We start from the raw sequence: 21893 nt of genomic DNA, 5'->3' as shown, positions 1-21893 counted from the left end.
CTCTCCACCCAGAGCCCGGAGATAATACTCCCGTTCTGAGTTTGGAGGCGAGAAACGAGAAGAGTCTGTACAGGAGAGAATGAGCCTGGCACTGAGTGGCAGTGCCACGAGTTTGACTGTTTGCACCGCCGCGCCTACTGCAACTACTCATGGTATAAAGGGTCGGAAGAAGTCTCAGTGTAGGAAATGTTTAAAGAACCAAGAATGTAGGCAGGAATTTTTGAGGCAGGTAGAGAGTGGAAGGGCAGTTAAGGAGGGGGAATGCCATCTGCAAAGGCTCAGAGGCATCGAGAGGTGGGGCTTGGGGGACAGGAGGGCTCAGGTGGGCTGAGCCCCAGGAGGTTAGGAACAGTGGCTCCAGGTGTCAGGGTCAATGTATGAAAGAGTGAGAACATTATCCTCCAGGCAATGGGGAGACAGGGAGGACTGGGAGCAGGTGACTGAACCCGCCTGTCTCCATTGTCTGTAGTAAAGGAACCAGTGTGTGTTTTCCTGGGCAGCCATGTTGTATGCTTTTACAAGCTTTGGGAAAATGGATACAAATCACCTACCCAGGTGATGCTTCCTGTGCCTGGACATGGGACAGAGCACAGGCTCTGTGACCTCTGGACAGAGCAGACAGCGCCCACCCATGCCTCCCTCCCCTCTTCCCTGCAGGAGAACCCCTACCTGTGCAGCAACGAATGTGACGCCTCCAACCCGGACCTGGCCCACCCGCCTCGGCTCATGTTCGACAAGGAGGACGAGGGGCTGGCCACGTACTGGCAGAGCGTCACCTGGAGCCGCTACCCGAGCCCCCTGGAAGCCAACATCACCCTGTCATGGAACAAGAGCGTGGAGCTGACGGACGACGTGGTGGTGACCTTTGAATACGGCCGGCCCACCGTCATGGTCCTGGAGAAGTCCCTGGACAACGGGCGCACGTGGCAGCCCTACCAGTTCTATGCGGAGGACTGCATGGAGGCCTTCGGCATGCCGGCCCGCCGGGCCCGCGACCTGTCGTCCTCGGGCGCGCACCGCGTGCTGTGCACCGAGGAGTACTCGCGCTGGGCGGGCTCCAAGAAGGAGAAGCACGTGCGCTTCGAGGTGCGGGACCGCTTCGCCATCTTCGCCGGCCCGGACCTGCGCAACATGGACAACCTGTACACGCGGCTGGAGAGCGCCAAGGGCCTCAAGGACTTCTTCACCCTCACCGACCTGCGCATGCGGCTGCTGCGCCCGGCGCTGGGGGGCACCTACGTGCAGCGCGAGAACCTGTACAAGTACTTCTACGCCATCTCCAACATTGAGGTCATCGGCAGGTAGGGCCTGCTGGCAGGCACTGGACGCTCCCTGGGTTTCTCCGTGGAGGGAGGTGGATGGCGGATGACACACATCCCCTGGAGGGCGCCGTCCTCCCGCTCTGCTGGCCGCAGACCTGGGCGGTCTGGGGCGATGAGGGAGGTGGGCCGTGGGGGCGGGGCGTGGGAGGTGCTCCGTTACTGACAGCCCATTCAGTGCGCGCTTGCAGCTGGGGCTCCCCGATCTGCTAGAAGGACTCACAGAACCTAGCAAAGCTGTTACAGCTACGATTAGTTTAGGACAAGAAAAAGATACAGGTGAAAACTGGCCAGGGAACGGGTTGCAGAGGGCAGGCTCCGGCGGTCACCCGGGCAAGGTCCCAGTCCTCTTTTCCGGGTGCAGACAGCACTCGGGCTCCCCAGCAGGGTACATGAGAACACGTGTGGACAGGCACCGACCAGGGGGAGCCTGCCCGAGCCTGGTAGCCAGGGTTCTTACTGGGACTTGATCATGTAGGCATGGCTGACTGCCCCTGCTTGACCTTGGTCGCCAGTCCCCTGACCCAGAGGGCAAGCTGGTACTGCGTAGCCCAATGCCCCCAGCCTAAATCACATTATTAGCATAAACTGTCTGGCATGGCCAGAAGCCCCAGGTAAACAAACACACTCATCAGGCATTCCAAGGGCTCAGGGGTTTCCTCCCAAGAGCCAGTCAAGGGCCAAACTCCTCTTTAAAAATGGCGGTCTGTGGACAACGCAGACTTGGGCAGTTCATCCTTTGCTCGCCGCTTTGGAGAATGTGTGTTGAGGACACTTTGCGGGAGGGAAAAGCAGCCTTTGATTTTTCAGGAACTGTTTAGACTGCGGATGACTCAATGGTTCCGGACAATGTGCTGGTCTCAAGGGGCCAGGACTTCATCCCAAACCATTCTGGTCTGCACGCGGGCGAGGGGCGTGGAGGCCCCACCACCGGGAACTGGGGTGGGGGGACAGCGGCGTGCAGCGGCAGGCTTCTCCGGTGCACCTGCTGGGCCGGCAGCATCAGCATCACAGGGACACTTGCTAGAAATGCAGATTCTTGGGCCCCATGTCAGTCCTGCTGCATCACGAACTCAAGGGCGGGGCGATCGTGTTTTCCCGAGTCCCCCATGACTTCTGGTGAACACTCAAGTCTGAGACCCGCTGATGTGACGGTTGGGGGTACGGACCCTGGAGCCAGACAGCCCAGGTTAGACCCCCAGCTCTGCTATCCACTGACTGTGCCTCAGTTTCTTCACCCGTAGAATGGGGGTCGTGATCATGCGTCTCTCACTGGCTCGTGGTGACAGTTAAACAACAAGTCCAAGTAGATGAAACACTGAGCAATTATGTTCCTGGCACATAACACGTGCTAAAATATTTTATAATTTAATTTGTTGGATGCAATAGAGGTCAAAATAACGGCGTCTGAGAGCCAGGGCAGGTGGAGGAAGGCGCGAGCTGAGAGCCACAGGTGTTGGGGCGCTCAGGGCGGGAGCACGCCTCGAGCGTGGGCAGAGCTGCAGCAGGGTCCAGCTGGGCCGGCACACCTGGGCATGAGGCCACAGCCGGCTCTGAAGACCGCCTGTGTGTAATCACTGATGAGTGGGACAGGCAGTTGGCCATGTGGGGAGCGTCCTATAATCCCGTGCTTGTACGATGCATAATAGATGCCTGTGAGCATCCTTCGTACATTTTTCATCAACGCTGGAAAGCAGTCTGTTCAGGCACAGGAAGGCCTGGCGGAGGCAGGGAAAGGCAGGAGGCCAGCGAGCTGTGCGGTCGCCGTGGTTACACCTGCCGTGGTGGGGCTGGGCGGAGGCTGCGTGGGGCTTTTTGTTTTCAGCTGTGTTTGCATTTTATTTCACTTGGACTCTGCATGTGGATTCCAGGTGGGCCGAGCAAAGGCAAGCAGTTCACCAGGTGGGGTCAGGTTCAAGGCCCGCAGGTGAGCCTGAGACAGGTGCACATGCAGGGGCCTGTGGTTCTGACACCTTGACTCCTACCCCTCCCTGGCTTGGGCAGGATATTTTAAAGCAGGGATGTTCTGGCAACCTGATATATCACGGACACTGCTGGGGACGCTGGGGGTCGCGGGTTAAGCGCCTACGCCCATTTCTTGATTGTGTGTCCAGGGTTTGGGTCTCCGGTCTTTCGGGGACCTCCACCTACCCTTGGGATGCGATGGCGCTGTTGGGTTAGGACCGTTCCTGTGCCCTGGGGCTCTGCCAGACTGGGCAGCTCGGAGGTGGGAGCCAGATCCCGGGCCTCGCTGGGGGCTGCTGCAGGGGAGCCGTCATCTTAGGAGTTTCATTAGAGGGGCACCTGCCACTTCATTAGGTGGCTCAGGCAGAGTCCCGCATCCGGGCAGGCTGCAGGGTCCCAGCTGTGTGAGGACAGTCGGGGCCTATGGCACCCCTGAAGCCTCTTGCAGTGAAGGCTGTCTCACAGGAGGGACTCCGAGTTGCAGAGGTGGCACAGAGCATCCCCAGGAAGGGCCAAGGGCCGGAGGAGCGAGAAAGAGCCTCAGTTCTTCAGCTCCGCCCAAGTTAAGAGCACCTGCTGGTCCCCTGCTGGTGCCCGGGGCCCGGGGGGCTATGAGCTGGGTTCCGGCCCCGCCCCTCTCTCTCCCTCGGCACCCCTCTCTGTGCCTCAGTTTCTCATCTGTAACATGAGCACCAGGGGCATCTGGAGCCTGTGTTTCCCCGGCACAGTGGCAGGGCAGTCCCTGCCCGGCAGCTCCCAGATCCCCTTGGCACTCAGCCTGTGCGCGTGGTGGGCACCAGCCCTCGTGGTGGCAAAGACACAGCCATCAATTCAGAGAGAGTAAGTACCCTTCAGGAGGCTGGTGGACAGGACAGCAGCAGCTTGGCTTGTTGATTAATTAGGTCTGGTTAGAGGGTTCTGCAAAGGGCTGTGACTGCTTCTCCTTTTCCTTTTAAATTCCTGGTGGGAGAGCCCCCTGGGCCAGGGAGCCAGGCAGGCCCGGAGAGACAGGATGGGGTGGCAGAGGTGGACATGAAGCCGAGCCTGAGTGGGCAGCTGGGGACCCCCAGGGGCTCTCAGGTTCTGGGCTCCTTCAGAATTTCAGGACAGGTGCCTCCCCCGTGGCCTGCGAACAAGAGCAGCTGATATTTATTGAGCATGCATGTGTTACAGGGTCATTTGCTATCAAGCAGAGCTCAGGGCCTCATGTGCATTTTCTTATTTAACCAGTAGTCATTCGCTTCCCCCAGGGCTACTGAACCCATAGGCCCCCACAACCTGAGGATACGGCATTGAGCAAGCCAGACCTGCCCCCCTGCCCCATGGGGCTTTCCCCACAGGGACAGTGCTCCCCTCTGACTCACACTGTCACACGAGGAGGCCGGGCTCAGGGAACGTAAAGAGATCACACAGCTGTACGAAACACCAGACAGCCAAGCTCCAGCCTAAGCGTGTCTAGGCTCAAGGCCATCTCTCTGTGGAACCATGTCACTGGTCTCCCTCCAACGTCCGAAGGTCTTTGATACTGTGGTTATTCCCAGCCTTGTTACTAATGTCAGGGGCATCTCGGCTGCGGGGCAGCGCAAGGGACTCAGGGGAAGGGGCGGGGCAGCAGGAGAAGCCCAGGACCTGGGCAATGAGGAGCCAGTACAAGCCAGGGGTGAGAATGGGGGGCCGATGAGCCGCAGCCCCAGGGGACAGGGGTGGGGAGCAAACAGCCTCCAGCAATTTGAGGCCACTGCCCCCCACCCCCGGCCTTCACCTGAGCCTCGCCTGCAAAGTGGAGATACAGTGATAACCTCACTGACTTGTGGTAAAACGATGTGTTAGGAGAGCGTGTCCCAACGTCCCGTTCCCCTGGTGAGGTGCCAGAGAATGGCGTAGGGCCCGAGCCGCCTGGAAAGGAAGGCATGACCACACCGACCCTCAGATACCACAGCCGGAAAGGAGGGAAGAAGCATGCGTTATTGGATTAGTAGGGGGTTACACACCCAAATGTCCGAAGGGGCCTGGAAGACAACATGTGCGGGTAGCATGGACCAGAAGGGGCAATAGGGAAGGGTATGGTCTGTGGAGAAGTGGAGAGAGCTGCCACCTCACAGAACAGAGGACCTAATATTGCCAAATCTTTTGATGTTGCAAGAGAAGGTGCATGGCAAATACATACAAGAAACATCCTTCAAAAATTCTTGGAAGGCCCTGGCCGGTTGGCTCAGCTGTAGAGCGTCGGCCTGGCATGCGGGGGACCCGGGTTTGATTCCCGGCCAGGGCACATAGGAGAAGCGCCCATTTGCTTCTCCACCCCCCCCCCTTCCTCTCTGTCTCTCTCTTCCCCTCCCGCAGCTGAGGCTCCATTGGAGCAAAGATGGCCCGGGCGCTGGGGATGGCTCCATGGCCTTTGCCTCAGGCGCTAGAGTGGCTCTGGTCGCAACAGAGCGTCGCCCCCTGGTGGACATGCCAGTTGGATCCTGGTCGGGCGCATGCGGGAGTCTAACTGCCTCCCCGTTTCCAGCTTCAGAAAGATACAAAAAAAAAAAAAGTCTTGGAAAACTTTGTGTGGGTCAAACAAAACACGTCAACTGCCGTTGCGCCCCCTCTGCTCTGAGATGTTCAGGTCTTCTTGCAACTGTGATAACAGAGCCACTCTACTAATAGCGTTCAGCAGGCCGCCGGCAGGGCAGGTGCCCGGGGATCTAGGGCATGCACAAAACAGCCTTGGCAGGTCTGCCAATTCCAGGTCTGGGACAGAGAGAAGGGACATTGACCATCCTATCCCACCCCCATACCCTTCCCAGGGGCAAATTCTTCTGCCCAGGGAACCAGTCCAGTTGGGCCTTTTGCCAGGGAGAGAGAGAGAAGAGAAAGAGTGAGTTTCCCATTCCTGGAGCAGGGTGGCATTTGTGGGAGATGAAGGAGAGAGGTCCGTGCATCAGATGAAAGTCCTGTGCACCTGTCCTGTGCAGCCATGACAAACGTTAAGTAAACAGAAAGTACAGATACTGCTATAAAATGTGGAGGGTGTTGCCTGCCAGACATTGGGTCCTCACCCCCTTTTTATACAGCAGGAGGCTGAAGTCCTTACAGAGAGACACGACCTGCTGGATCCCAGAGGCCCAGCTGGACCTGGACGGGCACATCGGAGCCCAGACTGACGGGCTGAGCCCATCGGCTTCCCCATGTTCCGCTGGGGTCAGGCTGCCCGGCCAGGTCCAGCTGCCCGGCCAGGTCCAGTCCCTGTGCTGCTGGTTCTCCCTGGTTTTCTCCTCCCTTGACCCTTCCCCCTTTCTGGCCCTCTGGTTTTCTTCCCTAAAACATCCTGTTCCTATTGATCACCCAGTAACTGGAGATGGATGGAACTTAAGGATGAGAATAGAAACCGCAGGAGGGAAGGAGACCCAGCGTGGTGCCTGTGCGTGTGGAGGGCAGGAGTAGGGGAGGGGACCAGAGAGAGCCGTGCCCTCTCTCACTCAGGGTACCAGCCCTCTTCCCAGTCCCCTCCTCGGCCGGTGATGTACAGGGAAAGGAGCCTTCTCCATGTTGGGGAGGGCAGGGCTTCCTCCTTCAGTGACACTGTCTGTCGTCTGAGCGATTATGGGCCAGGCGGCATTCTACGTCTGGTTTCTGTGCTTCCTCCTTGGGTCCTGCCCTGCGACAAGCACTGTGCCCAGTATGCAGATGAGGAAACTGAGGCCCTGAGGTTAGGAAATAGACGATGCACCCATGAGGGCGGCGAGTGTCGGAAAAACGGAGAACGGTGCATGTTGGCGAGGATGTGGGGGAGTTGGGACCCTGTGCTCGGCGGTGGGAATGCACAGGCCACAGGCTGAGGGACGCGGAGGGAGGTTACGGGTAATGTGTCGAGAGCAGATGGGGGACAGTCAGGGACCAAGGCCGTTTTAGGATGGGCTCCAAATTTTTTTTTAAAGAATGAGTAAGGGGTGAGGAAAAGGGGGCGTGGATAAAGCATTTGAGAAGTTTGACCCCCCGAAAGGGAGCAGGGAGATGGTGCATGAACTGGTGGGGAGTGTGGGGGGAGAGGAGAGGGCTCTGGGGGGAGTGGGAGGCCCCGACAGGACGGGGGGGACCTAGCCCGAGTGTGTAAGGACAGAACACACAAGCGGGCTGACACTGAAGTCAGAAACCTGCTTCTAACACCTAGGACCCCCTGTCCATCCTGGCTCCTCATGGCCTCTCTGGAATGAGTCGTAGCCCCAAATCTTGGTGTCAGAGAGAGAAGCCTGTGCTTGAATTCAGGTTCTTTCGTTTGCCAGTTTATGGCCCAAGGCAGGTCGCTTCAAGTTCCCAGCCTCAGTTTCCCCACCTGTAATGGCGGTCCACTTCAGTGAGGACTGTCTGAGACCTTGCAGGTTAGCTCAAGGCCCAGCATGCAGCAGGTGCTTGGGGCAGGGGCTCCTGTTCCCTGTCAGGAGTCAGTATCGAGTTGGGGTGCATCCCTCACTGGAAGGGCCCTCTCCAGCTGGACTGACTCTCGGGACCTCATCTCCCTGTTGGCTCTCAACCCTTCTGCCCCCTTCATTAGTCAGTGGGCGTGTGGGAAAGAGAAACTCATTTTAACGTTAGATGTAACCAAAGTGACTTCGGAAGAGGGTTACCGCCCACAGCTTACCAGGGAGCGGAGCCTGGCACCGCACAGCACAGCCCGGCACCATGTGGGTGAGCCCAGGACTGCCTGGCACCATGCGGGTGAGCCCAGCACTGCCCGGCACCATGCGGGTGAGCCCAGGACTGCCCGGCACCATGCGGGTGAGCCCAGGACTGCCCGGCACCATGCGGGTGAGCCCAGCACTGCCCGGCACCATGCGGGTGAGCCCAGGACTGCCCGGCACCATGCGGGTGAGCCCAGGACTGCCCGGCACCATGCGGGTGAGCCCAGGACTGCCCGGCACCATGCGGGTGAGCCCAGCACTGCCCGGCACCATGCGGGTGAGCCCAGCACTGCCCGGCACCATGCGGGTGAGCCCAGGACTGCCCGGCACCATGCGGGTGAGCCCAGGACTGCCTGGCACCATGCGGGTGAGCCCAGCACTGCCTGGCACCATGCGGGTGAGCCCAGCACTGCCTGGCATCATGCGGGTGAGCCCAGGACTGCCTGGCACCATGTGGGTGAGCCCAGCACTGCCTGGCACCATGTGGGTGAGCCCAGCACTGCCTGGCATCATGCGGGTGAGCCCAGGACTGCCTGGCACCATGTGGGTGAGCCCAGCACTGCCTGGCACCATGCGGGTGAGCCCAGCACTGCCTGGCACCATGCGGGTGAGCCCAGCACTGCCTGGCATCATGCGGGTGAGCCCAGGACTGCCTGGCACCATGTGGGTGAGCCCAGAGGACCGGCGCTGGGCCCAGAGCAGGCTCCTGTACCCCGCCTCCCAGCTCTGTGACTCGCAGGAACTTATTAGCTCTAACTGGGCTAATGCGGCCAGGCCGTCGGATACGGGAGGAGGCCAGTCAATCCCAGACGGCTTCCCAGCCTTGCTCTCACCCCGACTCCCTCTACCCCTTGGCAGAGGAGGCCTGGGCCGGGTCATTTTGAAGGCTCATTGGCAGTGACCTATACCCAGCGCATGTTAGACTCATGGATGCTCCCTTCTGTGTGCTCTGTGGCCCCCACACACCTGCCCAGCACACACGGGACTCCACTTCCATAGCGCCAGTCACGGACATGTGACACACCACGCCCCAGGCACCCCTGTCCCCAGGTCCCACCCGCAGGACGAGCTGCATGTCCGCAGGAGCCCAGGGGCAGCCTTGACCCCAGGGCGTCTTGCTGCTTCTCCCCTCTGGAGTTTGCCCATTCAGTGCTTGGGGTCCGAGAGACCTGGTTCCACCCTGTGGGGAAATGCCCCGCCGCTGGGGGCCCTCCCCATCCCTCCCGCCCCGTCTCTCAGCCTGTGCAGGACCCCCCACCACCCTACCCCCAGGGGAAAGACACAAGGGCATCAGGAGTTTGCTGGGGGAGAAGGCCCGCCTCCCTCCTGTCCCTTGCTCTTTCCATACAGAGGACTTTTTCTCCCAAACACAAACCCAGTCAAGTCCCTTTGCTGCACGGGACCTTCTGTGGCTTCCCGTTGACCTCAGAATCAGACCTACAATCTGTAACTCTGCTCATGTCGACCGCAGGCTTCCCTGCCCCCGGCCCCAGCAGCCTGGGCTGAGTCCTCACAGACCAGAAACCGATGTTGGGTCCCTGTGACTTGTCTCCGGGCTGTTCCCTCTGCCTGGAGCACAACCCGGCCCTTCCCGGACCTCCTGTCTGACGAAGTCCCTGTCCCCCGGGGCTTGGCTCAGACAGCAGCTCTCCGGGGCTCCCAAAGGCTGCAGACGGGGTACCATCCCTCTGTCCTCTGTCCCCCCATCCCTCTGTCCTCTGTCCCCTTCTCTGGCCTTCAAGGAGAGAGCACGCCAGCTGCACTGTCCTAGCGAGAGTAGCTGCACAATGACGGCGATGGCGGACCTATCCTCCCAACCCCCCAGGCTCCGGGCTGGGAGGGGAACTGGGTTTGGGTCCGGCTCTTCCAGTGTGCAGTGCCAGCGCCACCGAGGACCAGGTGGGCAGGCTGGACACCTGTTGAGTGCGTTCTCCTCGTCATTCATGAACAGAGGAACTTACTTACACGCACAAGGGAGTCTCAGTGTCAGAGATTCTTTCCAGAGAAGAAAGGGGCCCGGACACAGGCGCAGCGAGGCGGGAGGAGGCCGGCTGGGCCTGCTCGCGCCCACGCACATGCCCATGCCCGCGCCCGCGCCCACCGCGGGCGCACAGTTTCCCAGCCTGCACCTGTGCCCCTCACCTGGGCCTAGCCCTTCCCTCAGGTGTCGGGACCTCCCACAGGGGCAGAAATGATTTTGCTTCAATCAGCCAACCTGGTCACGCCCACCACGTGGCCTCCAAGCCATGCACCGTGAGCCCCAGCCCCCTCCCTCAGCCTCTCTCCTGTGTGCTGGGAGGCTGCCTCTGGCTTTGTAATAGGTAATAGGATTTATCGTTAGACTGGAGGAGGTGATGTATGTTAAAGTGCTTAATATAAAAGGACTTCGCACAGCCGCCCAAATTTGATTTGGCCAATGAACTCAATTGCCGGCCTGAAGACGTTTGTTCCAGGAGCGCCGGCCAGCATTTATCTACGTCACCCTGGGAAAGCCAGGTCGTGTCAGGTGACCAAGGCCTCCCAGCCCCGGCGCCCTGCACCTCTGCCCTCACCACCTCCATCTGGGGGTCTCAGGCCTTGACAGCTCAAGTTTTCCATCGTCCCTCCAACACCCCAGCCCTGCCTCCATTCCCCTAATGAGTTGGAGAACAGGTGGAAGGGATGGATTGCCAAGAAGCCCCTGAGCCCTGGGCTCCCCTGCACCCCACTCTGCACCCTGTGTCTGAGGGGCCACTGTCAATGCCCTGAAACCTTGGCGGGGTGGGACCTTTGAGGGGGGCCTCCCTGCCCAGCCCGGACACCATCTCCCCTCACCCAAGCTCACCGCCTCCTCGGTCCCCCACACCCACCCTGGGAGCGGATGACATCACCCTTTCCAGCAGCCAGGAGTTGACCTACATTCCTCCCACCCTCTGGTCTGGGAGGCTCTCCAAACACCCTGCTCTTCTCACCGCACGGAGGGAAGGGCCCGGCTCACGATTTCCACGGAGCGCTGGTGCCAGGCCCCGGGCCAGATGGCACCCCTGCTGCCCATTCCCGGCCCCGCCGGCCCCGCCCCACCGGGCAGGGCACGCTCCAGCCTGGCGCTAGCTGATGCCCCTGCCATCCTGACGACCACTTCGTGTGCCTTTCGGGCACCCCGCCGGGCCCAGAGGATGGTCAGGATGGGGGGGAGTCAGCATGCCAGCTGCCGGTGGGCAGAGGCAGAGCGTGTTTCCCGGGAACTCGGGGTGTCTGCGCTGCCTTCCTCTGGGGGTGAGGCCTGGCGCTGCCTCCAAACTGTCGTGGTCTCCTGGGGCTCGTTAGGGACTCAGCAGTTCCAGAGAAAGGAGCAACTGTCATAGCCCATGGCTGTTGCCATCTGTCCAGTGGGCAGAGAGCAGGGCCAGCTTTCTGTGGGGAGTGGGGTCCTGCACGCCAGGCCTTGGGAGAGGTCAGGGGTCAGCCAGCGGGCCCTGACTCGGCCTGTGGTTGAGCAGGGGTCACAGGTGAGGCTGCCAGGCAAAGGCTGGGCTGCATTTAATGTCTTCTAGATAAAGAACACATTAGTTTTAAATTTAATTTTTTAAATTTCTTTTTTATTTAAATTAATATTTTAAACTTAATTTTAACCAGAAACATTATTGGTTATTTACCTGAAATTCAAATTTAGCCAGGCATCCTAGATTTTTGTTTGCTAACTCTGGTAACCATAGTGACAGGAGTGACTCTGGGAGGGGGAGGGGAGCGTGTCCCCTGGTGGGGGTCCTCCCGGGCCTGGAGAACATGTCAGTCATGTCCGCTTTGGGTGCTGCCGGCTGCTGAGACAGGTCTGGGGACGAAGGGACATGTCTCTTGGGGCTGAGCCCCGGGGGCCGCAGGGTAAGGCCAGCCTTCTTCCTAGGAACCCCCCCACTCCCACACCTCATACCAGCAACAATAATAATAACCGGTGTTTGTGAGGGCTTGCCGCGTGCCAGACCCTGTGCCAAACCGTCCCCGTGGAACGGCTCCCCTCATCCTCCTGACAGCCTGGCGCAGGGGAACAGCCCCTTCCCCATTTTGCAGACCAGGAGACACAGACCCTGAGCCCGGTCACGGGGCCTCCTCACGCTGCCCCAGCCCGGCCAGGACACTGCCTGGCCGTTAGCTGAGCAGCCACACTGTGCCGGACGCTGCAGAAAGCATCTGGCTTCGTCTCAGACCCCAAGTGCCCACCGTGCGCCAGGCAGCGCCGGGCACTTACGAACCACAAATAACAAAGGTGCGAATCTAAGCTAGAAGTCAACCCTTCCGGTTGGCAAATGGAAGGTGTGAGTCCCAGAGAAGTGACTTGCTCAAGGTCACCCAGCACGTCTGTAGCAGGCCCTGGCAAGAACCAGGCTGCTGATTCAGCATCTGCCTCCCTCCCTCTCCCTCTCCCCCTCCCTTTGTCTGTCTCCGTCTCTCCGTGCCCCTGCCAGAGATGGTTGCCATCCAAAGAGTTAAAGGCATGGGACTCTGAGATGGGTGAGGGGCAGGAAGGGGACAGCAGGTCCTGGTGGGCTGCTGCCCAGAGGCAGGCTCCGTGGGCTGGCCAGCCTCGCGCTGTCCCTCTGTTCATTATTAAATAATGCTTCCTGATGGATGAGCCGAAAAGTGCTGTGTTGCGGGGTCAGGCGGCTCAGGTGATGGTTTTCTGGTGAGATTGATGGTTCTCGAAGGTCAAACTCAGAAAGCAATTCCTTGGGAAAATTGATACCACAGACGCGGAGGGAAGATTTGGGCCGGAGGCTCAGCCAGGAGTCTGAACCACCCAGCCGGGTCTGGACGGGGCAGAAGCTGGTGTTGGGGGGGAGGAGGTGGGAAAAGGGGCGTGTTCTGCGGCTGCGTTTCCTTGGCCAAGGCCGGGCCTCGGAATTGGTAAGGAGGGTGGTGGTGGCAGGCATGGGGAGGGGCAGCCCCAGTGCCCCCTCCCCTGGTCTTCCTTACCCACATGGGATCCACACAAGGCGAGCGCTGGGGGTGGCAGAGTGGCCATGAAGTCCAACCCTAGTGCCCAAGATCCCTGGGTTCAAACCGGCTTCCTCCGCGTTCTCACCTGAAGAACAGGAAGAGAGGCGCTCTGGGCTTTGCACAGGAGTCCCGTTAGCAGCGCACGTCGTCCGGCACCTGTCCGCACGTGAGTGCCCAGGAACTTGTGTGCGCGCGCCGGCTTACTCACACTAGTTCTCCCTCCTCCCAAGGGCCTCCTGACGTGGGAAAAGCGGTCACAGGGTGCAGCCCGAGGGAGGGGAAGCACGTGCCTGCGTTTCCGGGGTGCGTGGGGCTTCTCTGAGCCTGTGTGTGTCTGAGAACCAGCGCCAGAGACTCCCCGGGCCACTGCCCCACTGCCTGCTTGAGACCTTTCCTAAGGCGGGGTCCACCACTGTGTGGCCCTGGGCAACCTGACGTCTCTGTGCCTCCCTTCCTTGCCTGTAAGATGGAGACGGTGGTCACACTCACACTCACACACACTTACACACTCACACACACATTCACACACACTCACACTCACACACTCATACTCACACACACATAATCTCACACACACTCACACACTCACATACACTCACACTCACACACTCACACTCACACACACTCATACACACACTCACACTCACTCACACTCACACACACTCACACACTCACACACACACTCACACTCACACACACACACTCACACACTCACACTCACACACTCACACTCACTCACACTCTCACACACACTCACACACTCACACTCACTCACACTCATACACACACTCACACTCACTCACACTCACACACACACTCACACACTCACACACACACTCACACTCACACACACACACTCACACACTCACACTCACACACTCACACTCACTCACACTCTCACACACACTCACACACTCACACACACACAGACACACACACACACACACACACACACCCATACGTCTCTTGTGAAGAACCAGTGCGTTCGTTCGTGGACAGCTCGGGAGCCTGTCTCTAGAAGCTCACAGGGTGAGAGGTGAGAGGCGACGGGAGCCTGGTGTGCGTGGGGCCCGCGCTAAGCGGGTGCTTTACTGGCCGTCTCCCACTTGCTCCTTACCACAACCCTGTGAGGTGGGTGAGCGGCTCCTCCCATTTCACGGGTTAGGGAGCTGAGGCCGAGGGAAGTCCGCATCTTTCCTCGGTCACGCAGTAAGCGGCAGGACAGCCCAGGCTGGTGGGACCCAGGGGACAGGGCCTCCATCTCACAGTCGCCGTGGAGACAAGGGAGGGCCCCTGCTGTGTGCCAGGCTTGGTTCCCTCCCAGCCCTGTGGCGGGGGGTGGGGGGGGGTACACTCCTTACATCCCCCATTCCCTCTTCCATCAACGACCAATGTTACTGGTCCTTATGACGGCCCGTGGTGTAGGCAGGATCGTTGCTGCCCACTTCTCAGGTGAGAAAACGGAGACCCAGATTAATTAAGACCCTGTGCAGGGCCACGCAGCCATGCACACTGGGAGCCCTTGGAAGCCCCGCCAGGGACTGTGCAGCGGATGCCAGCCGTGTGGGTCTCACGGGCCGCCGGGGCCCACCCAGGAGTGAAGACGCTAAGTGTGAGCTCTGCCCCTGACCAGCTCGGGGACCTCAGTCCGCTTACTTCGGCACCCGGGCCTCGGTTTCCCCGTCTTCCCAGTGGAGATAATGACCGTGCCTCCCGCAGGGCTGTCGTGAGCGGCCGGGTGTTAATTTGTGGGGAGGTCTCAGGTCTCGACATGGCACCCTCCACCCTCCATCCACAGCCTTTCTTTAAAGGTGCAGTGCGAGCTTGACCAGGCGGTGGTGCAGTGGATAGAGCGTCGGACTGGGATGCGGGAGGACCCAGGTTTGAGACCCCGAGGTTGCCAGCTTGAGCGCGGGCTCATCTGGTTTGAGCAAAAGCTCACTAGTTTGGACCCAGGACTGTTACGTTTGGTGAAGTTCCCTTTACCTATTTTTTCCTCTGCGGCACGTTTTGGGCGTCACAAGTAGGAAACCGCTGCTTAATCCAAAGTCAAGCTGTAACCCGTGTCTCCCGCAGAGCCTCCTGGTTCTAGCTCTTACGCTCAGGTCTTTGGTCCGTCCCGGGTTCATTTCTGTTTCTGTTGCGAGGTGGGGTTCTCACCTGAGGACCCCTCATATGATTTACTTACTTAACAGTTGACTTAACACACGTTTAAACTTTGGCCTCCCCAAGGTAATGCCAGCCCCGGTTTGATGAGTTTGTCACTTAAAAAAATACTGTACGTTCAAAACTACGTATGCAGTCGCCACCGGCCCGTTTTACAGTCCCGCGCGCCTCCGCCACGTGTCCGCGCTCCACTCTGGGAGACGCTGACCGCAGTGAGCACAGGGAGCAGGGACCCGGGGACCGCGACACAGGGGCTGCCCCGAAGGAGGGACTGTGAATTCCTCCCTGGAGAGGTGACGTGTGGCCTCGAGCCTGACGCTTCCCCTTGGCATTAGCTTTAGGAAGAGGGGAACGAGTCTGGCAACATTTTCCAGGCAAGGAAACAGCACGTGCAAAGGTCCAGAGGGAAGCAAGATCAGAACACATGCTGGACAGAACGGGGAGAGAGGCAAAGAGACATGGGGGGGGGGGGAGAGAGAGAGAGACAGACAGACGTAGGACACAGAGAGACCCAGAAAGGTCAAGCCCCATACACAAACACATCACACACAGACACAGAGGCAGCATTGCCCAGAGCTCCCGGCTCAGGAAGACAAGGAAGCCGTCCATGGACCGGGTCCTGTTTCTGTGCCAGCCCCTGAGGCTCCCGCCACACCGTGTGGGCTCCTCCTGGCTGCCCTGCCCAGCAAGGAGCTCTTATCTCTCTCGTATGGGAGCACCGTGCTCATTCCGGGACTCCTCCAGGGACTCCGCCAGGGAGAGCGAGAGGCCAAGGCACCCTCTGGGAGGCGGGGCTGGGGGGAGGGGCTGGCCAGCATGCGGCCGGGTGGTGGGGGTCAAGGAGGGGCCCTGGGTGCGGTTCAGGAGGAACCAAGCACACGCCCTTGAGCAGGCCCCCCTCCCCTGCACCACGCCACGCGTCCAGCTCTGACATCCCGAGACTCCCTGCTCTCGTCACTACGATAGGCTTCTCAGACTCAGCTGGTCTTCTGTGCATTTTTAACAAGCCAAGGTCAATGTTACCACCCAAAGTTGAGATGGCAATCTTTTCCTTTATGTAGCTGATATCTAAAAATATCTCGTCCTCGGGCCAGAGGCGCGGAGAACATTCCTGGTTCCACACAGCTGGGTGTTTCTCTCTAGCCAGCTCAGTGGGATATTAAATAGGAACTGAGACGAAGGGGGGAAAAAATGAAAAAAAACAAAAACCTTCTGAGGTCAAATACATTTTGCAAACAAACTTGTTAGACAAAGTCAGACAGGCTTCGTTACTGCAGGGCTTGTCAGAGCCTTTACAGGCGGTACGCACCGTGTCACTGGGTGTGGTGGGGGGCAGGGAGCCGGGCGTGAGGGCATTGGGACAGTGTCGCACACGTCGGCCCCGTAGGTGTGAGCGTAGGACCTTTCTTTGCCAAGGATCACCCCTGGGGTCTCCAGGAAGAAGAGTCCCCAGCGCTGACCGGCGCCTGTCCATCCCCCTCTGCCTGGCCCACAGCTAGGCACACAGTACACATGGTCGTGCCCTGGGACTCCAGAGAAACAGTGAGCTGGCTGGTGCCCGGGCCACTTATTTCAGCTCTGTGCTGTCGTAAAGCCAGGGACAGGGTCAGTGTCCAGGCTGCAGCACTGGGTCATCCTTGGACCTGGGGCTTGAGAGTCACAGACAGCAGATGGCGTGTGTCGTGGACCAGTGGTCTCCCCTGGCTGCCCCCACCCTGGGCCGGAGGGACCCTCTCCTCCTGAGAGGGACGGTGTGCACGAGCTCAGGAACCATCCGCCTTCGCTACCCTGGCCCAACTTTGTACTTTTCTTTTTTTTCATTTTTCCGAAGCTGGAAACGGGGAGGCAGTCAGACTCCCGCATGCGCCCAACTGGGATCCACCCAGCACGCCCACCAGGGGGCGATGCTTTGACCCTCTGGGGCGTCGCTCTGTTAGAGCCATTCTAGCACCTGAGGCAGAGGCCACAGAGCCATCCCCAGCGCCCGGGCCATCTTTGCTCCAATGGAGCCTCGGCTACGGGAGGGGAAGAGAGAGACAGAGAGGAAGGAGAGGGGGAGGGGTGGAGAAGCAGATGGGCGCCTCTCCTGTGTGCCCTGGCCGGAAATCGAACCCAGGACTCCTGCACGCCAGGCCGACGCTCTACCGCTGAGCCAACCGGACAGGGCCCCGACTTTGTACTTTTAAACAGTGTTTTCTATCTGCCTATAAAAGCAATGGCTGCTCACTCCAGAGACGGTCGACAACGTGCAGAGAGACAAAGAAGAAAATAAAAATCCTTTACGATCCCACCCCCACCCCCACCTAGGAGCCACAGGAAGGCCCCCATGCTTTCTGCTGGCGCTCGGGGTATAGATACAGGTCCCTTCCATGCAGTCAGGAGTTACACGGGTTGTCGGTGGGGGGCTGCCGTAGCAAGAGACCATGGACTGGGGGCTGAAGCCACAGACGTTTATTTCCTCACAGTTCTGGAGGCCGGAAGTCCAGGATCAGGGCGCTGGCAGGTTGGCTTCCGGTGACCTGCCGGCGGCCACCTTCTCAGTGTGGCCTCACATGGCCCAGAGAAAGTGCTTCTCCCCAGCCCCAGCCGATGAGGACCCTGCCCTTACAACCTCATGTAATCAGCTCTCTGAAGACCCCATCTCCAAATACAGCCACGCTGGAGGCTAAGCTTCCGCATATGGATTTGGGGGACACAGTGCGGTCCACAGCACTGCGATTCATACAACTGCGTTCTACCCTGAATATACCGAAGGGTCCTGCTCTCTGCAATCCGCGCTCTACCCTATGTCAGCCTCTCGGGCTGGGGCTCGAGGTCACTGTGTCCCAGGGCCATTTTGGGGACAGCCCTGTGACTGTGGGCAAGATACTTAACCTCCCCGAGGCGCCAGCTCCTTGTCTGCACAACGGGAGTGGGAATGGGGCCAGGTCTGTGGCCGTTAAAGGACCGAAGCAGAAACCAGGAGACGCTGACACAGAGCAGGCCCTCAGAGAGTGGTCATTTACGTCTGTGTTCGGGACATTCTCCGCGGCTCGAAACGGCCTTCGACGAGACCAGAGGTCCCCAAACTTTTTACACAGGGGGCCAGTTCACTGTCCCTCAGACCGTTGGAGGGCCGGACTATAAAAAAAACTATGAACAAATCCCTATGCACACTGCACATATCTTATTTTAAAGTAAAAAAAACAAAACGGGAACAAATACAGTATTTAAAATAAAGAACAAGTAAATTTAAATCAACAAACTGACCAGTATTTCAATGGGAACTATGGGCCTGCTTTTGGCTAATGAGATGGTCAATGTCCAGTTCCATATTTGTCGCTGCTAGCCGGAACAAGTGATGTGACGCGCTTCCGGAGCCGTGACGCATGCGTCCTGCGTCACCGGAAGTAGTACTGTACAGAGCGATGCCACGCTTTGTGGAGTCTCACTGACCACCAATGAAAGAGGTGCCGGAAGTGGGGCGGGGGCGGATAAATGGCCTCAGGGGGCCGCAGTTTGGGGACCCCTGAACTAGACAATACTGAATATCTTTATAATATCCACAGCATAGACGCACCTTGATTTCTGTAACCGTTCTGCAGGATGACTCAGGGGTAGAGGGGACCTCCGAGGACAGCAGCCCTGGACGCTGAAGCCCTGGTGGGCGGGGGGGGGGGGGGCAGCGGGCTAACTCAGAGCCGCCAGCCTAGTGGACAGGGGCAGCCAGGGTCCCGTCTGGGGTCCTTGCCCGGAAGGCAGCCCTGTGAGACCCTCCAGGGGCTCTGGTCACCTGGGGACACAGGGCAGGGCGGAGCTGGAGGGTCTGGCAGGACCGACACGCAGTGAGGGAAGATGCCAGGCCTGCGCCGTGCAGGTGCGACCGTGCAGAGGCGAGAGGACGGGAGAGGCGGGAGCAGCCCTCTGCCCGGCGCGGGGCTGGGGGAAGGGAGGGGGCAGACCCTGAGATGGAGAAGGAGGGCGGGGCACGCATTCAAGGCTGGTCCTGGAGATGATGGCAGTGTTGAGAACGAAGGACACCTGCCAGGCGTCCCTGGCTGCTGGAGGTGATGGTGACTCCACCCTCATCCAGGTTGCTGTCCTCCGTGGCCAGCCAGGGCACAGCCTCCTCTCTGATCTCCGTACCCGAACCTCGCACCCTCCCCCCCCCCATGGGCCACTCTCCACGGAGTGGCCACAGTGACAGAAAATACGGGACGGAGCAGGACAGTCCCAGCCTGTCCTTGGCTCCAGCCTGCGTCACCGGTCCGGCCTCCTCCTGGCCTCCTCCTGGCCTCTGGGCTTCTCTCGGGCCTCACAGGCTCAGCTCTCTCCTCAGCCCTGGGGTCTTACTCCTTCCGGAAGGTTCTCCGCTCCTCAGCTGAGCAGCTCTCAGTCCTCCTTCAGGTCGTAGCTGAAAGCTGTTCTTCCCAGAAGTGGGCCCGCCTCCCCTGCCTCTAAGGACCCCCGCACACTCTCTCCTCTGCCTATCATCGGGCACCTGTCACAACTGACACTGATTAAAGGTTTGCGTGACTATTGTTTTTAAATCAAGAGTCTATTCATTTTGGGGTTTTAGTATACAGAGAATGGGGCGATTGTACAGAAAGTTTCTAATATCCTTGCTTCCCCTGTTCAGCCTCCCCTCTTCCTAACATTTAGCATTAGTTGGTATACTTGTTACAGTTGATGAACCAACACTGATACATTATTATTAGCTAAAGCGGCAGTTCATAGTAGGCTTCACTCTGGGTGTTGTATGTTCTCCGGGTTTAGACAAATGTCTTATGTCATGTATCCACCATGACAAGTTATACAGAATCATCCCGTACCCCACCTGTTCATTCTGCTGACCCTCCCCCAGTCACTGGTTTTTAAAATTATCTCCCTGCCGCACCCACACTTCGTCAGAGAACGGACCCCGTCTGCTTTGTTGACCTCACAATCACTGTCCCCAGCTCAGAGCCTGGCTATTAACAGGTGTCCCATAAATATGTTTCTCTGCATAATTTAATAAAAATAGAATTCTGTTAGACAGATTATTCTGCAATTTGCTTCTTACCAATATTGACAACATATCTTGGACACTTTCCCAAATCAGAATACAAAGCATTCTCCCTCTAATTTGTCATTATGGAAGATTTCCAACAAGGCTACAAAAATAGAATCTACTAAAAACAAAACAAAGAAAAACAAAACAACAGCGTCTACTACGGTGAGCCACCTGCCACCCAACCCCGGCAGTTATCAACGCGTGCTCTTCCTTGTCTCGTCTCTGCCTCTGCTGTGTTCTTCCTTTCTGGGTTATTCTGAAGCCGATCCCAGACACTAGATATTTCATCTGTAAATGTTTCCACGTGAATCTCTAAAAGATAAGGATTTTTAAAAACACAACCTCAACGCCGTTATTGCATCCAATAAACATTCGTTTAATTCATCAAATACAGTCCGTGCTTCACCAGGCGGTGGCGCAGTGGATAGAGTGTAGGACTAGGATGCAGAAAACCCATGTTCGAAACCTGAGGTCACCAGCTTGAGCATGGGGTCGCTCGCTTGGGCGTGGGATCAGAGACATGACCCCCAAGGTCACTGGCTTGAGCAAGGGGTCACTTGCTCTGCTGGAGCCCCACCCTGGTCAAGGCATGTATATATGAGAAAGCAATCAGTGAACAACTAAGGAGCCGCAACAAAGAATTGATGCTTCTCATCTCTCTCCCTGTCTGTCCCTATCTGTCCCTCTCTCTCTATCACATACAAAAAAGTTCAAATACAGTCTGTGTCCAAATGTCCAGCTGTCTAACAAATATACATTCCCCGTGTCTGTTTGAGTTTGAGGCTGTTTGGCTAAAGACCCAGGTGAGGCCCCCACCCGGCACCCGCGCCTTTGCCTCTGAGGTTTCGCTCCACCTGTCTCTGTTCTCGCCCCACCCAACTTTGCCCCTCGCCACCCACCTGTTAGAGGAGCCGGCCCGCATTTCTGGAGTTTCCCTTGGTCTGGAAGTTGCTGACTGCACCCCCTGGTGTTGTTGAGCACGTTTCTCTCTCCTCTGTGTTTCCTGCGAATGCACAGCTGGATCCAGAGGCCTATCAGATTCAAGTTCAGTTTTGTTTTGACAGGACTGCCCTGAGGTGGGTGTGCCTTTCTGCCGGGAAGCTTCTCTCCGCTTGTCTCTCTGTGTGATGTTCCAGGCGGTCGATAGTGGGAGCCTTGGGCCTTTCCCCCAGTGGGGGCCGCTCAGTGGGGACCTTCTGATTCTGTCATTCCCTCTTCAGTCATTGGCTGGACTGCTTCTATAACAGAGACTGTCCTTACCGACTGTTGGTTGCCCGGAGGTAGAGTTTATACAGCACAGGCCGGATGAAGGCTTGATTCTTTCCCTTTATTTACTGGTGTTCAGAGAAATGAGTTGCCTATAAATATTTGAATGAATGAATGAATGAATAATAAACGTGTGGGCGAACTGGCAGGGGGCGGGGAGTCAGGGTTCTTTCTGTCTGCCCTCAAGGGCATGGGCGTGGCCACGGCTGCCAGCAGAAATGCCACCTGGGGCCAGGTAGGCCTCCCTCTCCACAGCCAGGGGCTGGGAGCAGCTCTTGCTACTGTCAACCCACCTCAGGCTAGAGCCAAGGTGATCAGAAGCTGGGCTGCTAAAAATACGGCATCTAGGACGAGGGAGCCTTGTCCGCCCTCCCGACTGCGACACAGGGAACCCTCGGAGCCGTGATTGCAGAGCACAGACCAACAGCACGAGTCCAGGGGCAGCCTTCCTCCCGAGCAGGGACTGAAACGGCATTCCCTCCACGGGAGGGGCAGCGGAGCCTT

The 21893-nt window shown here is 58.4% G+C and overlaps 1 protein-coding gene across 5 annotated transcripts in view; it reads left to right on the top strand.

Annotated features, from left to right (window-relative positions):
- NTNG2 (netrin G2) overlaps positions 1 to 21893 on the top strand; it is a 63645-nt gene that overhangs the window by 28041 nt on the left and 13711 nt on the right. For all 5 annotated transcript variants that reach the window (XM_066255886.1, XM_066255885.1, XM_066255890.1 and 2 more), the window contains one exon: positions 658 to 1301. In XM_066255886.1, the coding sequence (XP_066111983.1) occupies positions 658 to 1301 (644 nt within the window). The remainder of the gene's footprint in view (positions 1 to 657; positions 1302 to 21893) is intronic.

The sequence above is a fragment of the Saccopteryx bilineata genome, chromosome 2, assembly GCF_036850765.1.
Source record: "Saccopteryx bilineata isolate mSacBil1 chromosome 2, mSacBil1_pri_phased_curated, whole genome shotgun sequence".
Classification (NCBI taxonomy): Eukaryota; Metazoa; Chordata; class Mammalia; order Chiroptera; family Emballonuridae; genus Saccopteryx; species Saccopteryx bilineata.
This window is presented reverse-complemented; position numbering and strand designations above follow the sequence as displayed.